This window comes from Dasypus novemcinctus, chromosome 11, assembly GCF_030445035.2.
Source record: "Dasypus novemcinctus isolate mDasNov1 chromosome 11, mDasNov1.1.hap2, whole genome shotgun sequence".
NCBI classification, from domain to species: Eukaryota; Metazoa; Chordata; class Mammalia; order Cingulata; family Dasypodidae; genus Dasypus; species Dasypus novemcinctus.
The window spans coordinates 3976192-3996825 of NC_080683.1; the positions used below are offsets into that span (position 1 = coordinate 3976192).

At 41.2% G+C, this 20634-nt stretch overlaps 1 protein-coding gene across 1 annotated transcript; it reads right to left on the reverse strand.

Annotated features, from left to right (window-relative positions):
• Positions 1 to 9894: 9894 nt before the first annotated feature.
• BTNL2 (butyrophilin like 2) lies at positions 9895 to 20106 on the reverse strand. The gene is made up of 6 exons (XM_012527907.2): positions 20028 to 20106; positions 18056 to 18400; positions 16144 to 16425; positions 15068 to 15088; positions 11186 to 11533; positions 9895 to 10181 (listed from the first exon to the last, which is right to left on the reverse strand). The coding sequence occupies exons 1-6, from the start codon at positions 20104 to 20106 to the stop codon at positions 9895 to 9897; spliced, it is 1362 nt and encodes a 453-aa protein (XP_012383361.1).
• Between the last annotated feature and the right edge of the window lie 528 nt (positions 20107 to 20634).

Sequence of the window (20634 nt, forward strand, 5' to 3'; positions counted from 1 at the left end):
CGGTTTACAAGTATTTCATTGAGGATTTTTCCATCTATATTCCTTAGAGATATTGGTCTATAATTTTATTTTTTTGAACTATCTTTATCTGGTTTTGAAATTAGGGTGATGTTGACTTCATAGAATGATTTTGGTAGAATTCTTTCCTGTTCAGTTTTTTGGAGGAGCTTGAGCAGATTGGTATTAGATCAGCTTTGAATGATTGGTAGAATTCATCTGTGAAGCCATCTGATCCTGGGCCTTTCACTCTGGGAAGTTTTTGATGACAGTTTCATTCTCTTCACTTGTGATTGATTTGTTGAGGTCTTCTATTTCTTCCAGGTTCATGTGTTTCTGGGAATTTGTCCATCTCATCTACAATGTCTAGTTTTTTTTGGCATTGTATCCTCTTATAATCTTTCATATTTCCTTGGGGTTAGTGGTAATGTCCCCTCTCTTTTCTGATTTTGTTTATTTGTGTCTGCTCTCTTTTCTTTGTCAGTCTAGCTAAGCTTTTATCAATTTTGTTGATCTTCTCCAAGAACCAACTTTCGATTTTGTTGATTCTCTCTAATGCTTTTTTGTTCTCAATTTCGTTTATTTCTGCTCTGATCTTTACTATTTCTTTTCTTTGGTTTGGTTTGGGATTAGTTTGCTGTTCTTTTTCTCATTCCTCCAGGTGTACAATTATGTCTTCAATTTTATCTTTTTCTTCTCTTTTAAGTTTCCCTCTCAGCACTACCATTGTGTTGTCCCATAGATTTTGATATGTTATATTCTCATTTGCATTTGTCTCAGGTATTTACAGAATTCTCCTGCAGTTTCTTCTTTGACCCACTGATTTTTTAAGAATGTGTTGTTTAATCTATATATATTTATGAATTTTCCTTTTTTCTGTCCACTATTTATTTCCAGGGGACATAATGGAATGATCAGAGGACATTCCATTATGATCAGAGAAAGTGTTTTGTAAAATTTTAATCTTTTAAAATATATTGAGACCTGTCTTGTGACCCAGTATATGGTCTATCCTGGAGAAGGATCCATGAGTAGTTGAAAAGAATATATATCCTGCTGTTTGGGGATATAATGCTCTATAAATGTCTGTTCGGTCTAGTTTATTTGTCATATTATTCAAGATCTCTGTTTCTTCATTTATACTCTGTCCAGATGTTCTGTCCAATACTGAGAGTGCTGTATTAAAGTCTCCAAATATTATTTTAGAAGCATCTATTTTTATCTTCAGTTTTAACAGTGCTTACCTCATATATCTTGGGGCCCTCAGGTTAGCTGTGTAAATATTTATTAGTTATTTTTTCTTAGTGAATTGCCCCTTTTATTAACATATACTGACCTTCCTCATCCCTTATAACTGTTTTGGATTTAAAATCTATTTTATCCAATATTAGTATCACTACTACAGCTCTTTTTGGTTACTATTTGTGTGGCGTATCTTTTTTCAACCTTGTTTGCCCGTATGTAAGAGGTGAGTTTCTTGCAGATTGTATATCGATGGCCCATATTTTTTTTTTAACCCATTTTATCAATTTTTGTATTTTCATTGGAAAGTTAAGGCTTTAACATTCAATGTTATTTCTATAAAGGCATTACTTACTTCACCCACTTTGTCTTTCTGTTATCATATTGTACTGTTGTCTGTCTTTTTACCCTGAAATTTACCCTTCCTAATAATCTTCGTTTCTACTCTTTCTCTAAATCTCTCAGCTTTATTTTTTCCTTTCAGGTGGTAGCAATCCTTTTAGTATCTCTTGTAATTGTGGTATCTTGGAGAAGACATACTCTCTCAGTTTTTGTTCATCATGAAGACTCTTCCTTATTTTTGAAGAACAGTGTTTCCAGATACAGAATTCTTGGCAAGCAGTTTTTCTCTTTCAGCACTTAAATACATCATGCCACTTTCTTCTCACCTCCATGGTTTCTGCAGAGAGGTTGGCACCTAATCTTATTGAGGCTTCCTTGTATTCCATGCTTTGCTTTTCTCTTACTGCTTTCAGAATCTTCTCTTTATCTCTGATATTTGCCTTTCTGAACAGTAGGCATCTCAGAGTTGGTTTATTCATAGTTATTCTGTTTGGGGTGCATTGTCCTTCTTGGATATTGATTTTTATGTCTTTCATAAGGGTTGAAAAGTTTTCAGTCATTATTTCCTCAAATATTCTTTCTGCCCCCTTTCTGTTCTTTTCTCCTTCATGAACACCAATAATGCTGATGTTTGTGCATTTTGTGTTGTCATTCAATTCCCTGAGATCCTGTTCCATTTTTCTCTTTCTTTTCTCTTTCTCTTCTGTCTTTTCCAGTTTGGATGTTCTGTCCTTGATATCACTATTCTGTCTTCAAGCAATTAAAATCATCATTATATACCTCTAACCTATTTTTTATCTCATTCATCATGTCTTTTATTCCTATAAGTTCTGATACTTACTTTTTTTTTTTTTTGGCAGACTTTCAAATATTTTGCTGATATCTAGGAATCTGAATATGTTGGTGAATTTACTTTGAGGGCCAATTTCTCTCTCTTGCCTAATGTTTTCTTTTTCTACAGATCTTCTTATAATTTTGGTTCAACTTATTCTAAGTCTTTAAAATTACCCAGGTTAAGTTATCAAAATCAGGCCAGGGTCTTACTAATGGAGTGCAGATTTTCTACCAGGGGTGAGGCTAAAGAGAGACCTAAAAGCAGTTTTTCTAATTGCAATTTCCTGGCCAGCCAGCAGGTGGCTGTCATATATGAGCCTTTCCACAGAATCAAGAAAGGTTCGGTGTCAAACCTTTCTGGCCATAGCTGAGATTTAAAGTGGGCTCTCCTGGCTGAATTCATGGTAAAGAAGCCCTCTTACTCACCCTTCTCTTTCCTTGTCACAGTTGATTGGGAAGAAGATGTCTGTTCCCCTCTCAGTTGGCTACAATAAGCCAGGGGTCTTATTCAAGCTTAATGTCTTGGGGATGGGGAACAGGAGCTATTCCTGGCTGCTGTGGGAGTTTAGTAACTCACACTTGTAATTTCGGATTCTTCGCCTCTCCATCCCTTGCTCTCCTGGGAGTTCTGCAGCACTGTCTTTGTCTGCTGACCCCCAAAGCAGTGCCCTAGGACAGCTTTTGGCCCTTTCTCCATTATTTTTGTGAGAGAATTGAGCTCTGCCTGCCTACTTTGATGTCATCTTCCCCCTTAATTCTCTTTTTTAAATGTATGTTAAAATATTCACAGGTTCCAATGTTTGGAACATTGAAATCTTTAGTGGGTCATTATTCTGGGCACCACAATGTAGCTCTTTTGTCTTTATCTCTATGTCTATCACTGTCTCTATCTCTATCTCTGCCTAATCCATCTTTTTATCCATCCATCCTCTCCATCCATCATCCACCCATTTTCTCTCCCTCTCTCTCTTGCTCTCTCTCTCTCTCTTTCTCTCTCTCTCTTTCCCTCTCTCAAATATGTCTCTAAACCCTCTGGTTTAATCACATAATTGAACCAAAGTCACTGACACTTCTACTCTGGATATAGAAGTGTCTAGTAGGTTTTAGTGCTTCCCTGAATTTTGAGTTACATGGGCACAAAAGTGGTTTCTGTTTTCCTATTACACAGTAACTTCATCAAATGCAATTGCCACTTTCTGAATGTCTTGCCCCCACCTGCCTTACAAATTTTTTCTATAGGGTGCAAGTAACAATTTTCTCTATAATTCCCTTTCCATATTTACCTTTGTACTCACCATTCAATGTATTATCAAAATGGTGCACAAAGGCAACCTTAATGAATATAAGAGAAAGATCGCAGCAATAACTCAGCTATCAATGGGGACTGACCAAAGATATCTAGATCATAAAATCATTAACCTTTGGAATTGAGTCCATAAAGAATAAACATAATATTTTATTGTTGAGAGTGTGATTATGCATAGTAAAAATCGCTTTCTTTCAGTTTTTGAAACTGTTCAAGAGAATACTGTTGATTTTTAAAAAGAGCACAGAAATATGAAGGAGGTACCAGAGGCCAGTATCCTCTTGATATTTCAACTTATTGGTATCCTCAGCAACAGTTATCACTACAGAGAAGGAAGCTTTAGGGGGAATGTTGAATAAGGAGTGTGATCACCTCAACTTCAGGCACAGATTGTGGATTTTTGAAAGCAAAATAAATGTTAAAGGAGGACAAATGGAATTTACAAAATTTCCTAATATTTTCCCCTCCACATTGTTTCATAATCATTCTTCCAGACTTAAAGATTTTTGGAGTCCTGAGGATGAAGATCAGGACCTGGTAAGGACCTCCATAGTCTGACCCTTGGCATCTGGGCAGAAGTTACTAGCAAGGGGGTGTTCATGATGAACGTCCTGCTGTGTACACTGAGGCGAGCCTGTGGCTCCACGGGAGTGCAAACAGTGTGCCATTTGATGTACCCATGTGCCGGCCTCAGAGAGCCATATGCTTTGGTGTTTGGTATGACTCCAAGTATTTATTTTGTTATTAGTATATCCTTCACTTCTCCATATTATCAAAATACTGTGGAATTATGAATATTAGTGATATAAATTGAATTAGGGTTGTTGTGTGGCAAAACACAGACGGTGCAATACCATTCTTGAGGTGGAGCTTCATTTCTTCTGGTGAGAAACCTTGCCACACGAGGAAGCAATCCCTGAAGGACGAATCGTTTTGACAGGAGTTCAAAGGAAAATTCTCTTTTGGAGGTGCAGGCCCTCACCTTGCTTCTGTCACTTTATAAGGAGACTTCTCCTTAGAATCTGGCTTGTCTCTTAAGTTGGATGAACATTTGAGGGCGTAACCATAAAACAGTTAGATGAAGCTCAAAAAAACATATTTTAAGTTGGGTTCAAATATTGCCTTTGAAAAGAAAGCTTTGGATTAAATTTCAGCAAAATATTCTAGAGGAATTGGTAGGGGTTTGTAGATGTGTTATTGTCTGGCGCTTTCTTAAGATATTGGACTACACTCGAATGGCCCCTTGAAATACCAGAGCTCTAAGGCTATCTCTGCAGGGCACCCTGGAGGTAAAGGAGATGCACTTGGTCTGCATTGCTGTTAATGCACCTACTGAGCCCCACTGGGAGAACTGGTGTCTTTAGTGAGAAAAGGTCAGTGAATGCTTGTAATGAAAGTCAAGTATACTGAGAATGACGTGGGAAGCAGGGAAATAGGAACAAGAGTGTTTAGACAACTATTTTGAGGCATTTGACTGTGAAGGGGCAGAGGTTCAGAAGAATGTCTAGGAGGATATAGAGTTGATGGAAAATTGTATTGTTTTGATTTTAAGATGGTTAAGATTTTGAAAATGTTAAGGCTCATGGGAAGGAACTAGTAGAGAGAGGTTGAGGGGAATAACGGATGGTTCTCAATACTAGAGAAGGAGTAAAGGACAGATGGTGAAAATAATGGATTGGTGTTCCTTATGTAGGAAGAGGGATACTTCTCTTAACATAACAGCAAGAGAGGAGTAAGGGAGAGATGCAGATTTAGATATACTTGTTTTTTCAAAGATAAGACATATCCTTTCTGATGGATTCTATTTTTTTTTTTTGAAGTGAGAACACAGTCATATATTGACAATAAGAGGGGAGTAGAGTTAGAAGTTCGAAGAAAGTGCAGTTTTTATGAAATTGACAGTGCAAATGTAGGGAAATGCTGATGGACGGAGTCACATAAAATGATTACCAGATACTTCTAAGGGCCAAGTTGCAATAGGTGACTATGGTGGGTGAGGAGAGATCAAGGATGATTTTCAGGTATCTGGACACAGAGCCCTGTTCATGGGCGTGACAACAAAATAGGAACAAGTGGGAGAAGAAGTACGAAGTAGACCAGGAAGTTATAACGGATTCAGTGGAAATGGGCATTCACCATCAGGTTCCAATGGGTTTTTAGTATCTCTCCTGCAGGGCTCAATTCATATTCTGTTCTACAACAGGATTTCCCCACTTGACACTTCTCTGGTCATTTTAATGGGGTTTCTATCCTACCAGACTTAGGGGTTGGAGATCATAAGGTGGAGGAGGACAATGAAAGAAATTATGAAGTAAGGTAGTCTACTGAAATCAGAGTTGTAGAAATGTCAGTGACAGTGTCCATCACATCCTCATTTATGGCTGTGGGTAGATCAATGAGGAACAAAGGATCTCTGATCAACAAAATCAACAAGAAGAAAGGTCCACAGTTTCTGACAAAGCAGTGACCTTGAATTCACCATCTGGTTCCATCAATTAATTCTTTATTGCTGGACTACTCTGAAAGTCCCATTTTGAGTAGATAAAACATTTTAAGCATGAAGTATATCCACTAGAATAAAGAAATACCCAAAGGCAGAAAATATGCTTTTTTAACATTGTATCTCTAGGGTGTAGAAGGTGCATTTCACACTTAAGGTATTCAATCATTATCCATTTTATTCCAGCATTCACAAAAATTTATTGATCAGCAAATATATGGCAAGTGCTGTTCTAGGTTGTGAGGATATGCCAAACGGAAAAAACATCACTACCCTCATGGAATTTATCATCTACTGGCAAATGAAAGAATCACGCCAGGGGATTAGCAAATTCATTTTTTCTGGTTTCCTTCAGTCTTCTTCCTGAAATGTGATCCACCCAATCTCTACATCTATTCAGAGAGGTGCCATCTTTTTACATGACTACTACCTGCTGTCTATACATCAGCAGAGGGAGAGAACCTGAGGCCTGTGGGTCAAGCCTGTTACTCATCCACTGGCCACAATAACTGTTCCAATGATAGGGGCAGAGGAGAGGGGAGTTACGCAATCATTATTCTTCCCTGCGGCTTTTCTAACTGGAATTGGACTGAGAAAGTAAATTAATTTCCAATTTGGGAAGTATATTTCTTAATATATAGTAAAAGGATATGACTGATAAGAGACATTTCATGAGACTTTCCTCAAGGAAAGCCAATTTATTTATAAATAGAGCTTGCACAAACACACAGGACTAAAAAACAAAGAGCTAGACTGATGAGGTAGACTCAAAAATGAAAAGTGATTTTTATTTTTTCAGAGTCAACATTATAAAATAAAGCACTTCCAATTACATTAAATCAATATAAAGTAACATGTCAAAAATGTTTTCAGGCGAAGCTACTAGCTAGTATATTTACTAGTAAATTTAAGTCTCCAAAAATATAAATAAGGGTGGTCCACTTTCAGGGGTATATAATTCACAGTTACAAAAATGTGTAAGTTTTCATGAGAGAATAATACATATTTTCAAACATAGACTTATGAATTGAAAAACAGAGAAAAAAATATGATATGACCCAAGAGAAAAACTCTAGAATGCTGTAGATGAATGCTCTTCAAAGGGCAATGATTACTCTGCAAATGTTTTATCCTAGAAAGCAGCAGAGTATCATTTTCTGGAATTCCTCACACGATATTTTACTTTTCAAAAGGCTCTCTTAATTTCAGTCTATCTTCTTCCACATCAAATTTCTCTTCTTTAATTCACTATCACTATGACTTTAAATAAAATATATTTATGTTGCAGTTATTGCTTATGTTTATTTATTTTATAAACTATTAATTTTAAATTGTGGGCTTTATTTTGCTTTAAACATAGAATTTTTATTTTCATATGTAAGATGCGTAATTAATCTTTCTCTTGGAATGGAGTGTCTAAGCATTTCTCCCCTGCCAGGTCCTCTGTTAACTTTCTGAAAATCTCTAGAGCAGGCATTCCACAATACTTCATATAATTTTCAATATGATATCTTAGTGATCAGATATCCCCCCTCACATTCAGCTGTATTTTCTCTCACTCAGGCCCACATACATGGATAATTTATTGTAATCTCCTTAAAAAAAAATAATGATCAAATGCTTGAGCATTCCTTGCATTTCCTCTTGTAGGCTAGATTGCATTACCCTTGGGATACTCTGGTCATCAGAAATCTGATGTTATCTGATCGTGGAATACGATGGGTCTCTAAAGGAACCAGTCTCCAGGTCAGATTTGAAGCTGGAGTGAGGTTAACGCACTTTGATCTGGCACCTCAATGATCTTGTGAGTCTTCTTCGAGCAAATGGTGAAAGAAGAGGAGGCCTGGGACTTGGAATATCTTCCTGGTTTCCAGAGTCCCTGGCTATTGTCCCAGAGGATTTTCTGGGTTCAGGAAGGATGTCTGGAGACCAAAGAATGAAGAGAGGGTGCAGAGTTCCAGAGAATAATGTTCTGGAGAACGTGTAGATTGGGCACTTGTTAGTCATGTTATAAAAGGAGAGGTGTCCAGAGGCATAGTCAAGGGAGATTCTGACCTGTCTAGGGGCTGTCTCCAGAGAGAGAAGGGTTGGAGGAGAGGTCATGGCCCAATACTCACTTCCATAGCAACCCATTGCCCAGAACCCATTCTCAGGTGACAAAGAGATGGATCCCTTCCTCGCAGCATCGCCCCTGACAACACCCAAAAACCATCCTGCCCAATCCCCAACCTTCACCTCCCAGTACCACCTCCCTGATGAGAATGCTTCCTGGCCCAGCACACAGGGCAGCAAGTCAAATCTCTGTGGGACTTCTGGAAGATTCTGCCAAGAATCTCCACGGATCATACATTTGTTTCTCTCAGAAAGGATGAGCTGTGGGTGAGCTGTATTTGGATCCAGTGTCACATTCACTGTAGAGAAAGAAAAATCCATTCCAATAATTAGGTAGTAGTTTTTTGGGGGGTGGGTGGGGAGGAGTATTGCAAAAATATTAATTTCATGATATTGATATCCAAACTGGCAAACAACAGGCTCAGTTGACATAAGAAATTTAAAGTGGACTTTCTAGACACACAAAATAGCCTCTCAATTGGTACTTGAGAAATCCTTTACCTGCAGAGCAGAAACCACCAATAAAGTAGTCCCCCACATTTTTAATGATCTTAGTGATCATTTAATCATCTTATATTTAATCATTTTATCCTTTAAATGATCATGCCAACAGAATAAATATTATAGTTAAATCTCAGCTCTCAGCTTTGCAAACAAGGGTGGCTATCCACTAACACTTCCTCATCTTCCTTAACTAGATCTCTTGGGAATGGGCACTAGGAAATAAATTATTGTATTTTGAAACTTTTGATTCTATTATCACTATAATCTCTGATCTCATTCAACACGATCCCTGACTACATGGGTGGAAGCCCAGAATTCTCATATGCATCATGAATTACTGACTATTGACTTATGCCTCCCCTATGTACATTCAAAAGAGAGGCGAGAGAGAGTATGCAGTAAATTCCCACAGCTCGTTATGCTCCACCCTCTTTCTGTTTACCTATCTTACCTTTTTTATATCTCTTCCTCCCACTCAGGACTACAGCACCAGCAAAAAGCGATCCAAAAATAAGCAGCATCTTCCATGAAGAAGGCATCCTGCTTTCTGAAGTAGAAACCCCAGAATCCCATTAAATCATGAAAGTGAGAATAATTAAGGGTAACAATTGGGTCTCTCAAGGGTCAACTCCCATCCGCCCACACACACAGTTGTTTTTTTCCGTCTTAGCCAATTATACCATTATAATCACTGGAATGGGAAAAGGGTAAAATTACCCAGGCCCAAATCATGAAGACAGTGCTAAGGAAACTTAACTTCTAGTCCAGAAGAAAATCTACCATGAGGAAGAATACATCAGAAGAAGAGAATACACAGGAGTTTGTGAGAATAGGGTCGATTCTTAGAATTTAGTGTATACACAACAAGTTCTTTGGACTCTAGTTGGGAATGTGAGGGAGAAACTCAGTGTCTCCTGACAACCAGTTGTGCAAGAGATAGTAGAATATTTCATCAGAGAGAAGAAAATGAAAATTAAAAATTAGAAAAGCAATAAAATGAGTAAGTCAGTCTGAGTTGATGTTTATCTACCAAAGCTGAGAGGAACATATGGAATTACTAACCTGAAAGAGAAAAAGTTGCCATTTTCTCCTGACCCAGAAGGGGGTTGCTGATGGAACAGGTCACGCTTGCCGTGGAGTGGTTTCTGATCACTAGAGAGGTCTCCACGTGGAACAGCCCATGACTGCCTTGAGTCAGGGCCCCAGAGAATGATGGTAATGCCTTTCCTTCCCCGTCTCTCCACTGGACCTGGGGCTGTGGGAACCACCCATCCGAGGTGCACATCAGCTGTTTTTCTCCATTCTTCAGCCCCTCCATGGTGACCAGCGGGGAAGAACCTAGACCTGGAAAGAGAGGTCAGGGAACTAAAACCTGGAGTCTCTTCAAGAAGTTTTACGGCTCGTACTTCTCTGAGTGAGAAGCGGCATCAGAAGGCTCCTGGAAGAGGAAAGAGCTAAAGAGGGCATTAAGTTCAACTGGGAGTGAGATGGCTGGAGGGTTTTCTTGCCTTGTTTTGTTTTTAATTTTGTTTTTATTATTCTTAAAGTCATCCAGGGATGGAGTAAGAAGTAAGATAAATTTTCACATCCAAGAGTTTTCTTCTATCCCTGAAAACAAAATAACTTTAACTAAAGCATAGATCACATGGGCAGGATGCAAAAGAGTAAGAGAATATTCTCAAAGATTAAAATCTTATGAATATGTATGTCCAATGACGTAAAATTGGAGAAAGTACATTTAACTTCACAACATGTGTCCCTCATGATGATTCCTGAATTTATTTATTTAGATTCAAAACCCATGGGAGAAACAAGTTGATTATCCAAGATTTTGGCCTTTATCCACAATGTGATTTGCTAACCTTGGAAAATCATTCTCACTCCCAAATATAGACAGTGGTAACTCACCACACAGAGTAGTTTTGTCTTTCCTCTTCCATCCCTGGCAAAACTGTATATATTTATGATTTTGTTTACCTGTCAGATCTAGTTTAGTCAGATCGAGTTTACTCTTATACTTTCTGGTAATTACACATTTCCCAGAGTTTTTATAATGAGCTCTGTGCAAAGTTATGGAGTGAAATTCTGTTTTCCCTAAGTATGTGGTCACTTTATGAAGGTACTGAGAAGGATACATGTCTTACATTCAAAGAATTAAATTTGGTCCATTTGAGTTTATGGGCTTTATGTATCTCTCATAGTTCCTGCACATCAGAAGGTTCTATGTTAATTTAAAGGATAAGTAGGCATCAAGAAAACTTCAGATGCCAGTGAAAATTTCCAGGAACTAGTATGCTAAAGCAGTAATAACAGGTGTTGAATCCAAAATATCCATCTAAAATCCTCACCTGCTACCTTGAGATCAAAGCTGGCCTCCTGGTAGACCCCATCTTTTTCAAAAAGGCACCGGTACTGCCCAGCATCTGAAATTCTGGCATCGTGGATCTGCAGAGTCAGATTCCCCTCATCGATGGCATCGCTCACCAACGCTGTCCTCCCTCTATATTCTTGCATCTGCTCTCCAGCCACATGGTCCCCATCCACATACACATAAACAGCAGGATGGCGGTGGTGTCGGACCCACCTCACCTCCATGCTCTGGGCGTTAGCCTTGGGGGACAGGTAACAGGTTAACTGTATATCTTCTCCCACTGTGACAAGGATGGGCTGGGCAGGTCCAATCACTTGTAAGGAAGCTGTTAAATACAGCACATAAAACACAATGAAAGAGGGAAGCAGGTGTAGCTCAACCGATTGGGCTCCCATCTACCGCCTACTGCCTTGTGAAGGCAAAGCTGGCTCGTGCCCCCGGAGAGCTGGCGCAGCAAGATGACCCAACAAAGGGAGACAAGCAGGCACAGAAGAACGCAGAGCAAATGGACACAGAGCAGACAGCAAGCAAGCAGCAAGTGGTGGGGGTGGACAAATAAATAAAATAAATCTTAAAAAAAAACCCTAAACAATGAAAGACCTAAAATGGAGAAACAGACTCATCAGCAAGAACATCTTTGCTAGGGTTTGGAGCCCAGGGGCATCCCTTGGGCGCTGTGAGGCTCAAGGTCATTCACTGGGGGCTTGGTGGAGTCAATACAGAGACTGCCCCTGTTCAAGGCAGAACAGCCGTGCTCCGTGTCAGTGCCCCAAGTTCACTGTTAGTACTCTTGTACCCCTACACCTGGATCCCTGTACCCCAATATCTGTAGCCCTAGATTTTTATTCAGGTTATATCCAAATAAGAAAAGAATGTTACAGTTCAAATTCCCAGAATAAAATTAACACTCTATTGCTTCAAATCCAAATGACTGTAAACCTCAGTTTCTTAGCAATAAAATTGGGATGTTACTACCAATTTAGGGTTAAGCAAAATAATCTATACAAATCCCTTGGATGACCATGCAGTGTGAATGGAGGCACATAGACCTGTGAGACCTGAGGGTGTTGGAGGCAGTCCCACCCTCTGCCTTGGGAATGTGGAAGGGATGGATATCAGTCTCAGGTAAAGATGGTGGAAGAAAGTCTTCCCCTAGATTTAAAAAAAAATAACTTGTTAGATCCAGCCACCAAATCTCAGTTCCCCAAGGAGTTAGAACACAACAGATTCACCAGCTGCAGAGGACCTTGAGAAACACAGTAAGATAAAGACATGGGAGGGTGGCAATATACAAAGCACAAAACGACTATGAATGCAAAAAAGAGTCTAAACCTCCCATCGTGGAGCATGGAGAAGATTTTCTCAGAGTTATCCTGGATCCAAGCTATATTACACTTTCAATTTTCATCAGGCCCTGGCCATGCCCACTTTGCTTTATTCAAAATTGATAGCCATAATTCTCTATCAAATGGTAAGTATACTTTCACATGCTATGATCATTTATAAGAGAAATTCAGGCATAAAATCACAGAATCACACACAGAGAGTCAACATACAAGCCTGAAGGCTTAATGTCACAATCATGCCATTGGCCAGAATTTGCTGGGGAACCTCTCTAGAGAGGGCACTTGCTGCACACACAATTCTAATTTTCAGATTATTCCATTCAATACACGCTAAAATTAGATTCCCAGTTATTCCCAATACTGTGTTCACTTTGTTCTTTAATTTTACCTAAAATATATTATCTCCATGCCTTATGTATCTGTTAAAATCTGAGCACAAAAGTAGGAGTCAGAAAAAATGGTTAGGAATTAGTTTGTTGCTATTTCTCCATCCAGATGTCTTAAAGTAAATTACTTAATAAATCAGATGGTTTCCTCATCTCCATTATCTATACCAGGATTTTCTCCCCGGTCCCTGACCTATGGTACATATCAAATCTCAAACTGGTTTACCTTGCCAGACATGGGTAACCAGGTAAATTAAAATGGCTTTTAATATGGACTTAAGAAAGCAAACTGTAAGAATGGCTATTTTATTAATTAGGTACATGATAGATATATGAAACTCCTGTTTTTCCAGAATCCAAGTTAAAAATAGTGTAAAGATCTAGATAAATCATGCAATCCTTATACGTAACAGTAATGTTTTGACAGTTTCATCAATTGTAACAAATATGTCGCAACGATGAAAGGTGCTGCTATTGGGGCGATGTATGGGAATCCTGTATGGTATGCATGATTGTTTTGTAAACTCACAACTTCTCAGATAAAAAATATAAAAATTTTAAAAAGCATGCAGTTTTATTTGTTGATAATTGACTCCCTGCTAGAAGGTGAGTTCCTTCAGAGCAGCTCTGCACAAAATACATCCTCGGTGTTTTTTTTCTATCTAGTTTTATATAGAATACACAGCTCTCCACAGTTTGTGCTCACAGCCCTCCTCCCCCCCTGAGAGGGCGCGAAGGGAAGCTGTCTTTTTTCTTGTCTTTTTATTGAGGTGCCTGGAAGGCCAGGGACGGATCCTGCTACTTCCCGGGGCCTCCAGCAGGTGTGTGGAGCTGGCCGGGAGGGCTCAGGGGAGTGGCTCTCCGCCTAAGGTCGTGCTCTGGACCGAGGCCTGTGCCTCCCTGCCCCAACCAGCCTGGCTTTCTGATCCGCAGCCGGAGAGCCCCCGGGCAGGGTTTCCGCCCTCGAGGTGCAGGCAGCTCGGCAGCCGGGATCAGACGCCAAGGTCAGGCTCAGAGGCGCAGTCTCCTCAGACAGCGGAGCGACCTTTACCTCCCTGCGGCCCTTCCATTTATCTTAATGCTCCAGCGGGGTCAAAGGTTTCACACTAGGCTCTGGCAAAAGCGGGGGGTGTTTGTCACTGCGGTTTTCCTCCACTCCTACGAGATGGAAGGGGGGCTTGAGCGCGCCTAAAGCGCACGCATGCGCACACACGCTCCTTTAGCAGGTGACTTGATGGAGCAGAGAGTCGCTGGACGGGGAGAACGATGACACAGGCTCCTGCGCATCTGGGCAGCAGGCTGGCATCTGGGAGCAAAGGTCATGGAACGGAGGGGAAAGACAAGGAGTTACAGGAGAAACCCGAAGGGGCTCAAGCAGCTGGTGAGCTTGAGATTTGTACAAAGCAGTAATATCTGCAGGCAACTGTAAGGGAAAAGAAACAAAACCAGGAAAACGCCCCAGTCCAGGGTTGCAGCCTGCATCCGGGAAAGGCACAGCTCCCTCCCAGGATGAAGGGGTACCGGGAGAGCAAGGGTGCGGAACCGGGAGCTGGGAGAAGCAAGAGCGGGCTGAAGAGGGGAGGGCGGGCGTGCTGAGCTCCCGGGTGCCGCTCCCTCGGGCCCGCAGAGCCTCACACGCACCCCCGGAGCCGCCGCCCTCCGCGCACCCGCCCTCCGCGCACCCGCCCTCCGCGCACCCGCCCTCCGCGCACCCGCCCTCCGCGCACCCGCCCTCCGCGCACCCGCCCTCCGCGCACCCGCCCTCCGCGCACCCGCCCTCCGCGCACCCGCCCTCCGCGCACCCGCCCTCCGCGCACCCACGGCGCCCCTCTTCCGCCCCACACTGAAAGGAGACGGCGCGCGCACCCCGTGCGCGTCCACCCGAGCCTCGCTGGACACTCCGCGGAACGCCAGGTGCAGGTGACCCTGGGGAAGAACCCTGAAGGGGGTGGGGCTCGCCCCAGCCGCCCCCTCGGGTCCTAACTGAAGGCAAGGCTCGGTGGAGCCGGGCCTCGGTTTCCCGTCCCGGGGCGCGCTCACCCCGCGCGCTCTGTTCCTGCAGCACCGTCTTCCACCTGCGAGAGCAGAGACCCGCCCGCGCTGTGCGCGCCCGCCCGTGCTACTCACCCAGCTCGGTCCGGAGTTTCTCTGGAAAAAGAAAGAGAATAACGTGTGAAGGAATCTGGTATCGGGAAAGGAGAAAAGCTACTTCAAAAAAGTACCCCACGCCACCATTGGGTTGGAAAGCTCAATTCATTACAAAACTGAAATGCAAAAACGATTCGTTCCCACGGGTCACCTGGTTGTCACAGCTGTTTTTCCTTTTCTCAGTTCTACCACCCCATGATTCTATTTGTTTCTACTCATATTTAACATATAGATATTTAACTATCACTTATAAAATAACACATTCCATTTTATAAAAACAGAAAGCACAAAATATATGGACAAAGGTAATCATCATCTATAATTCCACTTAATAGTTAAAACATATATATATTTCCTTTCAATTGTTCCCTATATCCATTTATATAATAATTATATACTTATACCTAAATACATAAGATGTCTCAAAAGTCTTAGTGCAGTTTTAAGTAATTTAAAGCCTAGAATGATAGGTAGATATAGATAGATATAATCTTTATCATTGAATAAGATATCATGAGAATTTTTTTAACCACTAAAATTATTTGAAAATATCATTTTCAACAATGGTATAATTTATAGTACATAAGACATTTAACACTCAACTGCTGGTGCTAATTTTTTAGTAGTTTTGTTGTTATTTATAAATAAGGCTGTCATTAAGATTTTATTACATAATTTCTTGACTCCATCTCTGATTATTTCTGTATGATCAATTCCTAGAAGTAATCATCACAATACAATATAGGAAAACATTTCATCTGAAAGAACATAGTTTTCTTTACAACACGATGCATACTTGTGAGTTAAGAAAATCAATACACAAAGAGAGAAAAGGTAGAACTTGAAAATAACTGAAATACCATTAATCGAAAATCACTGAAATACCATTCAATCAAAATTTGCTCTATATATTCCCAGTTGCAAATACTGTATAGCTTTTAATATCTAATACTAAACATTGCAGTTTTTCCTTGATAAAAATTCTCGTTACAGGACAGTCCCTGGAACACTTCCAGTTAAGCTGAGCACGTTGGCACAGCTGATGAAGCACTAACCTGGGATGGAGATTTCCGATCCCTTCTCTTCCTCGAGATCGGCGTTGTGGATGAAGCAAGACACAGTCTCTACAGCAGCATCTCTGAGGAGAAGAAAGCCTTCCACATAGAACAGGCCATCTTCCTCTTGGATGTGATGCTCAGAGACTGTCAGCAACTTCTCTCCGCTCTTGTCTTCCCAGTAAACCTGAGGCTTTGGGTACCAACCTCTTGCAGTGCACAGGAGCTGGATTCCGTCCTTCACATGTCCCTCCATGTGGATGTCAGGGGCGGATCCCACACCTGCGGAGGGAGGCACAGCCCTGAGCCCCAGAGCACATGGAGGCCCACAGCCTGGAGCCCAAGATCTCAGCGACACTGGTTCCAGGGAGAGGGCACATATTCAGGCCTGGGAGTAGAAGGTGGTCCAAAGTCTTCCCGTTCAAATTTGAGTTTAAATCCACTTTACCTCCCCCCAGTCTGGTTCTTTCATTTTCAGCATCTGATCAGTACTTTTCTTCAGAGCCAGACAAGAGAACAAGAGTGGACAGAACGACATTTTGCATATGTCTGTATCACTGAGTACAATTATGTTTTGTAATTTGTTCATGAGCTCCTCCATGCCATGAACTCGGCCTTTTCCTCTTCATATTGTCTATGTCAGGCACTTTTCTGATATTTTAGATGATTTCTTGACACCTATTCATACATTTCAGAAATCACCTCCATTCCTATACTTTCCATTCCTTCTGTTGATGTGATTTTGGGTGGCAAGTATCAAACCAGTGTATTGAAATGGGAAGCTCGGGTATCCAAATATTCCACTCAATGAAAAAAAATGTTCTTGAGAAATCCTAATTTAGAAAAATTCATATATGCACGATTCCTTCTCCATTCAACACTGCAATTCCCAAACCCAAACAAACTAATGATGTTTTCTGCTGCTATCTCCTGCTTGGGGAAAGAGATTCACTCCCTCCATCTATAGCCTTAGAAGATCCATGGCTTATTTTCAGATGTCCCTGCTAGTGAAATGTGTGTGTGCTCGCCTACTCTTAGCAACACAAGGATTACTTCATCCGTCTCAAATCACCTTAGACATGGTAAAGGTAATTATAGTCATGGGTGTTAAGGAAAGGCATTAGAGGAAACAGTTGTAGTGGGAGTAAAGAAGGAAGCAACATCTGCCAGAAATGCTAACTTCTTCAGAGAACTATTTCTCTGGCGGGTAAGTGGATTTGCCTGATTTTCTCTTTAGCATGTGGAGGAGTTATTCCTGCCAGAGAACCTTTCAGAAACTCTCTTGTCCATGAGATAGATTCCTTTGTTAGTTATGCCCTTCATCCTCACTCCCTCCTGTTATGTATTAACATGGCCATTCGGCAAACCTCGCCATTCACACTGATGACATCTGTGAATCCCCAATTAATTGGACACGATTTTAATACATGGCAACTCCATAAAAGCACAATGTTCTGAAGCTCTTCAGTCCTGGCACTAGCTTTCTAACTGGAGGCGTCGTACAAAGAAGTAAGATTTTCACATTGCATCTCAGCTATTGCATAAATGAGGTTGAATTACGTTGAGATACAGATGTCGGGTAGTAAGCTAGGCTCACTAAGCTCTCGACTTGCTCTTTTCCACCAGCCTTTGTGGCACAAATTCGTGATTCAGCAAAAATTTCTAATGATGACCTGTCATGCGTTTCAAGTAATCCTTAAGATTAGTAAACACCATGTAGGTTAAATCTGGCAAAATATTTTACAAGCGAGTATGCATTGAAAATTGAAGAACCATTTGACTTCAAATGAATCTGGTTAGAGGACCGAGCATTAGGAGTTGCCTTGATGGGAATTCTTCTACCAGCAATAAGCTTACCACAAGTTAATACACTTCTCCCTCCAAAGTCCTGTATCTTTTCCTGGAAATTTACCTGCCACTTTGAGCTGCAAGCTTGTTTCTCCATAATAGCTCTCCTGGTATCTGCACCAGTATTGCCCATTGTCGGACGGCTGGATGTTGTAAATCCGCAGAGCCACGCTTCCCTTGGCAATGTCGTCCTCTATCCATTCTACACGGCCCCTGTACTCCTCCATCTGCAGCGCGGCCACCTCAGCCCCATCCCAGCGTGCGAGCACAGGTATGCCGGGCTCCGAGCGGTACCAGCTCACCTCCATGTGCTGCGCACTCCTCTGGGGGAGCAGCTGACAGGTTAGTAGGGCATCTTCCCCGACCCTGGCCAGGATAGGATGGGCAGGACTTATCACTTTAAAGTCATCTAGGAAACAGTGAAAAAGAGGAACAGAAAAGGCCAATTGGAAGCTTCGTATGCTTGCTCTGGGATGTCCAACCTATCAAAAGTGGAGGCACCTGAAGAAGTGAGGGCTTTATTTTCAATTTTTAAAAAATAGATATCCAGCATGACAGTTTGCACATTTTGTTTTTATAAGACAATTTTGTGTACGGGAAATAGCATGCAATTCAAACATTTGAGCAACAATGCTAGATTTGTTATCAGCCGTATGATGTGGGGGTCAAATCTAATGAAACTTCGAAACTTGGAACCTCAATTTCTTCATCTTTAAGATACTAAAAGCACCACCCCAATTTTTGTTATTCTCAGGTAAGGTTATTGTAAACTGATTTTTTTAAATTGGCAACTTTATTATTGTGAGTTATTGATATCATTTTCCCTTTCCCTAAAATCTAGGTTAAAAAGTCCATTTATTAGATTTTTCACCTTTTCAGGATTGCTCTTGTCTTGGGCAAGGAACTAGACTTAAATCATTCTTGGAGAGGGCAAGACTCTAGTTACTGGGAGCTATATACAATCTATTTCTTCCAAGGATATTTTGTGGGGGATTAAGGGGAGTAGGTTGTCTAGAGATTTTGAGCCTTACAATTAAATTTGAAGTGTGTTAGCCTCTTTATTAATTATTATCTGCAAAGTCAAGAGATGCTCAATAATTTATATGTTATTTTGCTTAATAATTTCATATGCTATGTATATTATGTTCTTTCTTATGCTAAAATGCTCCACAGTCATTTGCACTTTCTCTGTAAAATTCAATCCTCCTAAGAAAAAAACTACTTTGCTTAGTTGCTATCAGTATCAAATAGATGCTACCCAAAAGGTCGGCAGAGAACTTAAGTGGAGATTGACTTGAACAATTTGCCGATGGAGTTTAAATATTAATCTAGGACTGAAGTATTACCTTCATTTACGGACTAAGAACTTGAAGCACCACGAGAGGAAGACAGCAACCTCATGGTATTCCATAGCTTATGGCAGCACTGAGCCCAGAGCCTGTGTCTCCTGATTCCCTTTCCAATGTTTTCCCACTTGGCCTTGCTGCTTTTTCCTTGAGACTCTGATATTTTCTTCTGGCAGTGAATTTTCAAAATCCCTTTTCAATTACAATGTTTTGGCAGACATAATTCAGCTCCTGACATTTCCAAGTCCATCTGTTGAAGCCCCCTTCTAGCCTATTATTTCCAAGTATTTTTACACTGCTGAATTTACAGTGAGAGGCAGCAGCTCTTCTTGCCACCAGAGTGCTAACTGCACAGAAGCAGGAGAATGGATAAAAATTTACTATGTTCCAGGCACTGATTCAAGCGCTTTTTGTGAATGATCTCATTTAATCCCAAATCTTGTGCTAGCCTATGAGACGTAGGTACTGTTATTAGTCCTACTCATAAAGATGAAGAAACTGGGGCAGAGGTTCGAATACTTTTCCTAAAGTCATACAGCTGGAATTGGAGGTGCACTTTTAGGAACACACACATTTGGCCCCGGAAGCGCCACTATTAAATGTTGTACTCTCCGTTTTAGGTTTAGATTTCTGCTTCTAGACTGGATCACTGGGGCATCAGAGAACAATGAAGGGGAGACAAAAGCTTACCTGATGGCTTAATGGTGAGCAGGATGAAGAAGAATGAAACAGCTGCACCAGACAGGCTGTACCCTAGAAAATTCAGCATCTTTCCTGGAGCAAGCACAAGAGAAAAAAGGACTGGTGCCTAAATGAGGCTTAATACACCAAGCTTTCCTCTGCTTATACCATCTTTTTTTTTTTTTAAAGATTTACTTTTTATTTATTCCCCCCCCCCCCGACCCAGTCCTCCCATTGTCTGCTCTCTGTACCCATTTGCTGTGTGTTCTTCTGTGTCTGCTTGTATTCTCATTTGGTGGCTCTGGGAACCGATCCTGGGAGCTTCTGGAGTGGGAGAGAGGCGATTACTCTCTTGCACCACCTCAATTCCCTGTTCTGCTCCATCTGCTTAGTTTCCCTCCTCTGTGTCTCTTGTTTTGTCATCTTGCTGTGCCAGCTGTCAGCATTGGCTGGCACTCCTGCATAGGGCAGCATTCCTGTGCTGGGCGGCATTCCCACAGAGGGTGGCATTCCTGCATGGGGTGGCACTTCAGTGTGGGCTGGCACTCCGTGTTGGCCAGCTCGCCCTCACCAGAAGACCCAGGGCATCGAACCCTGGACCTCCTATACAGTAGAC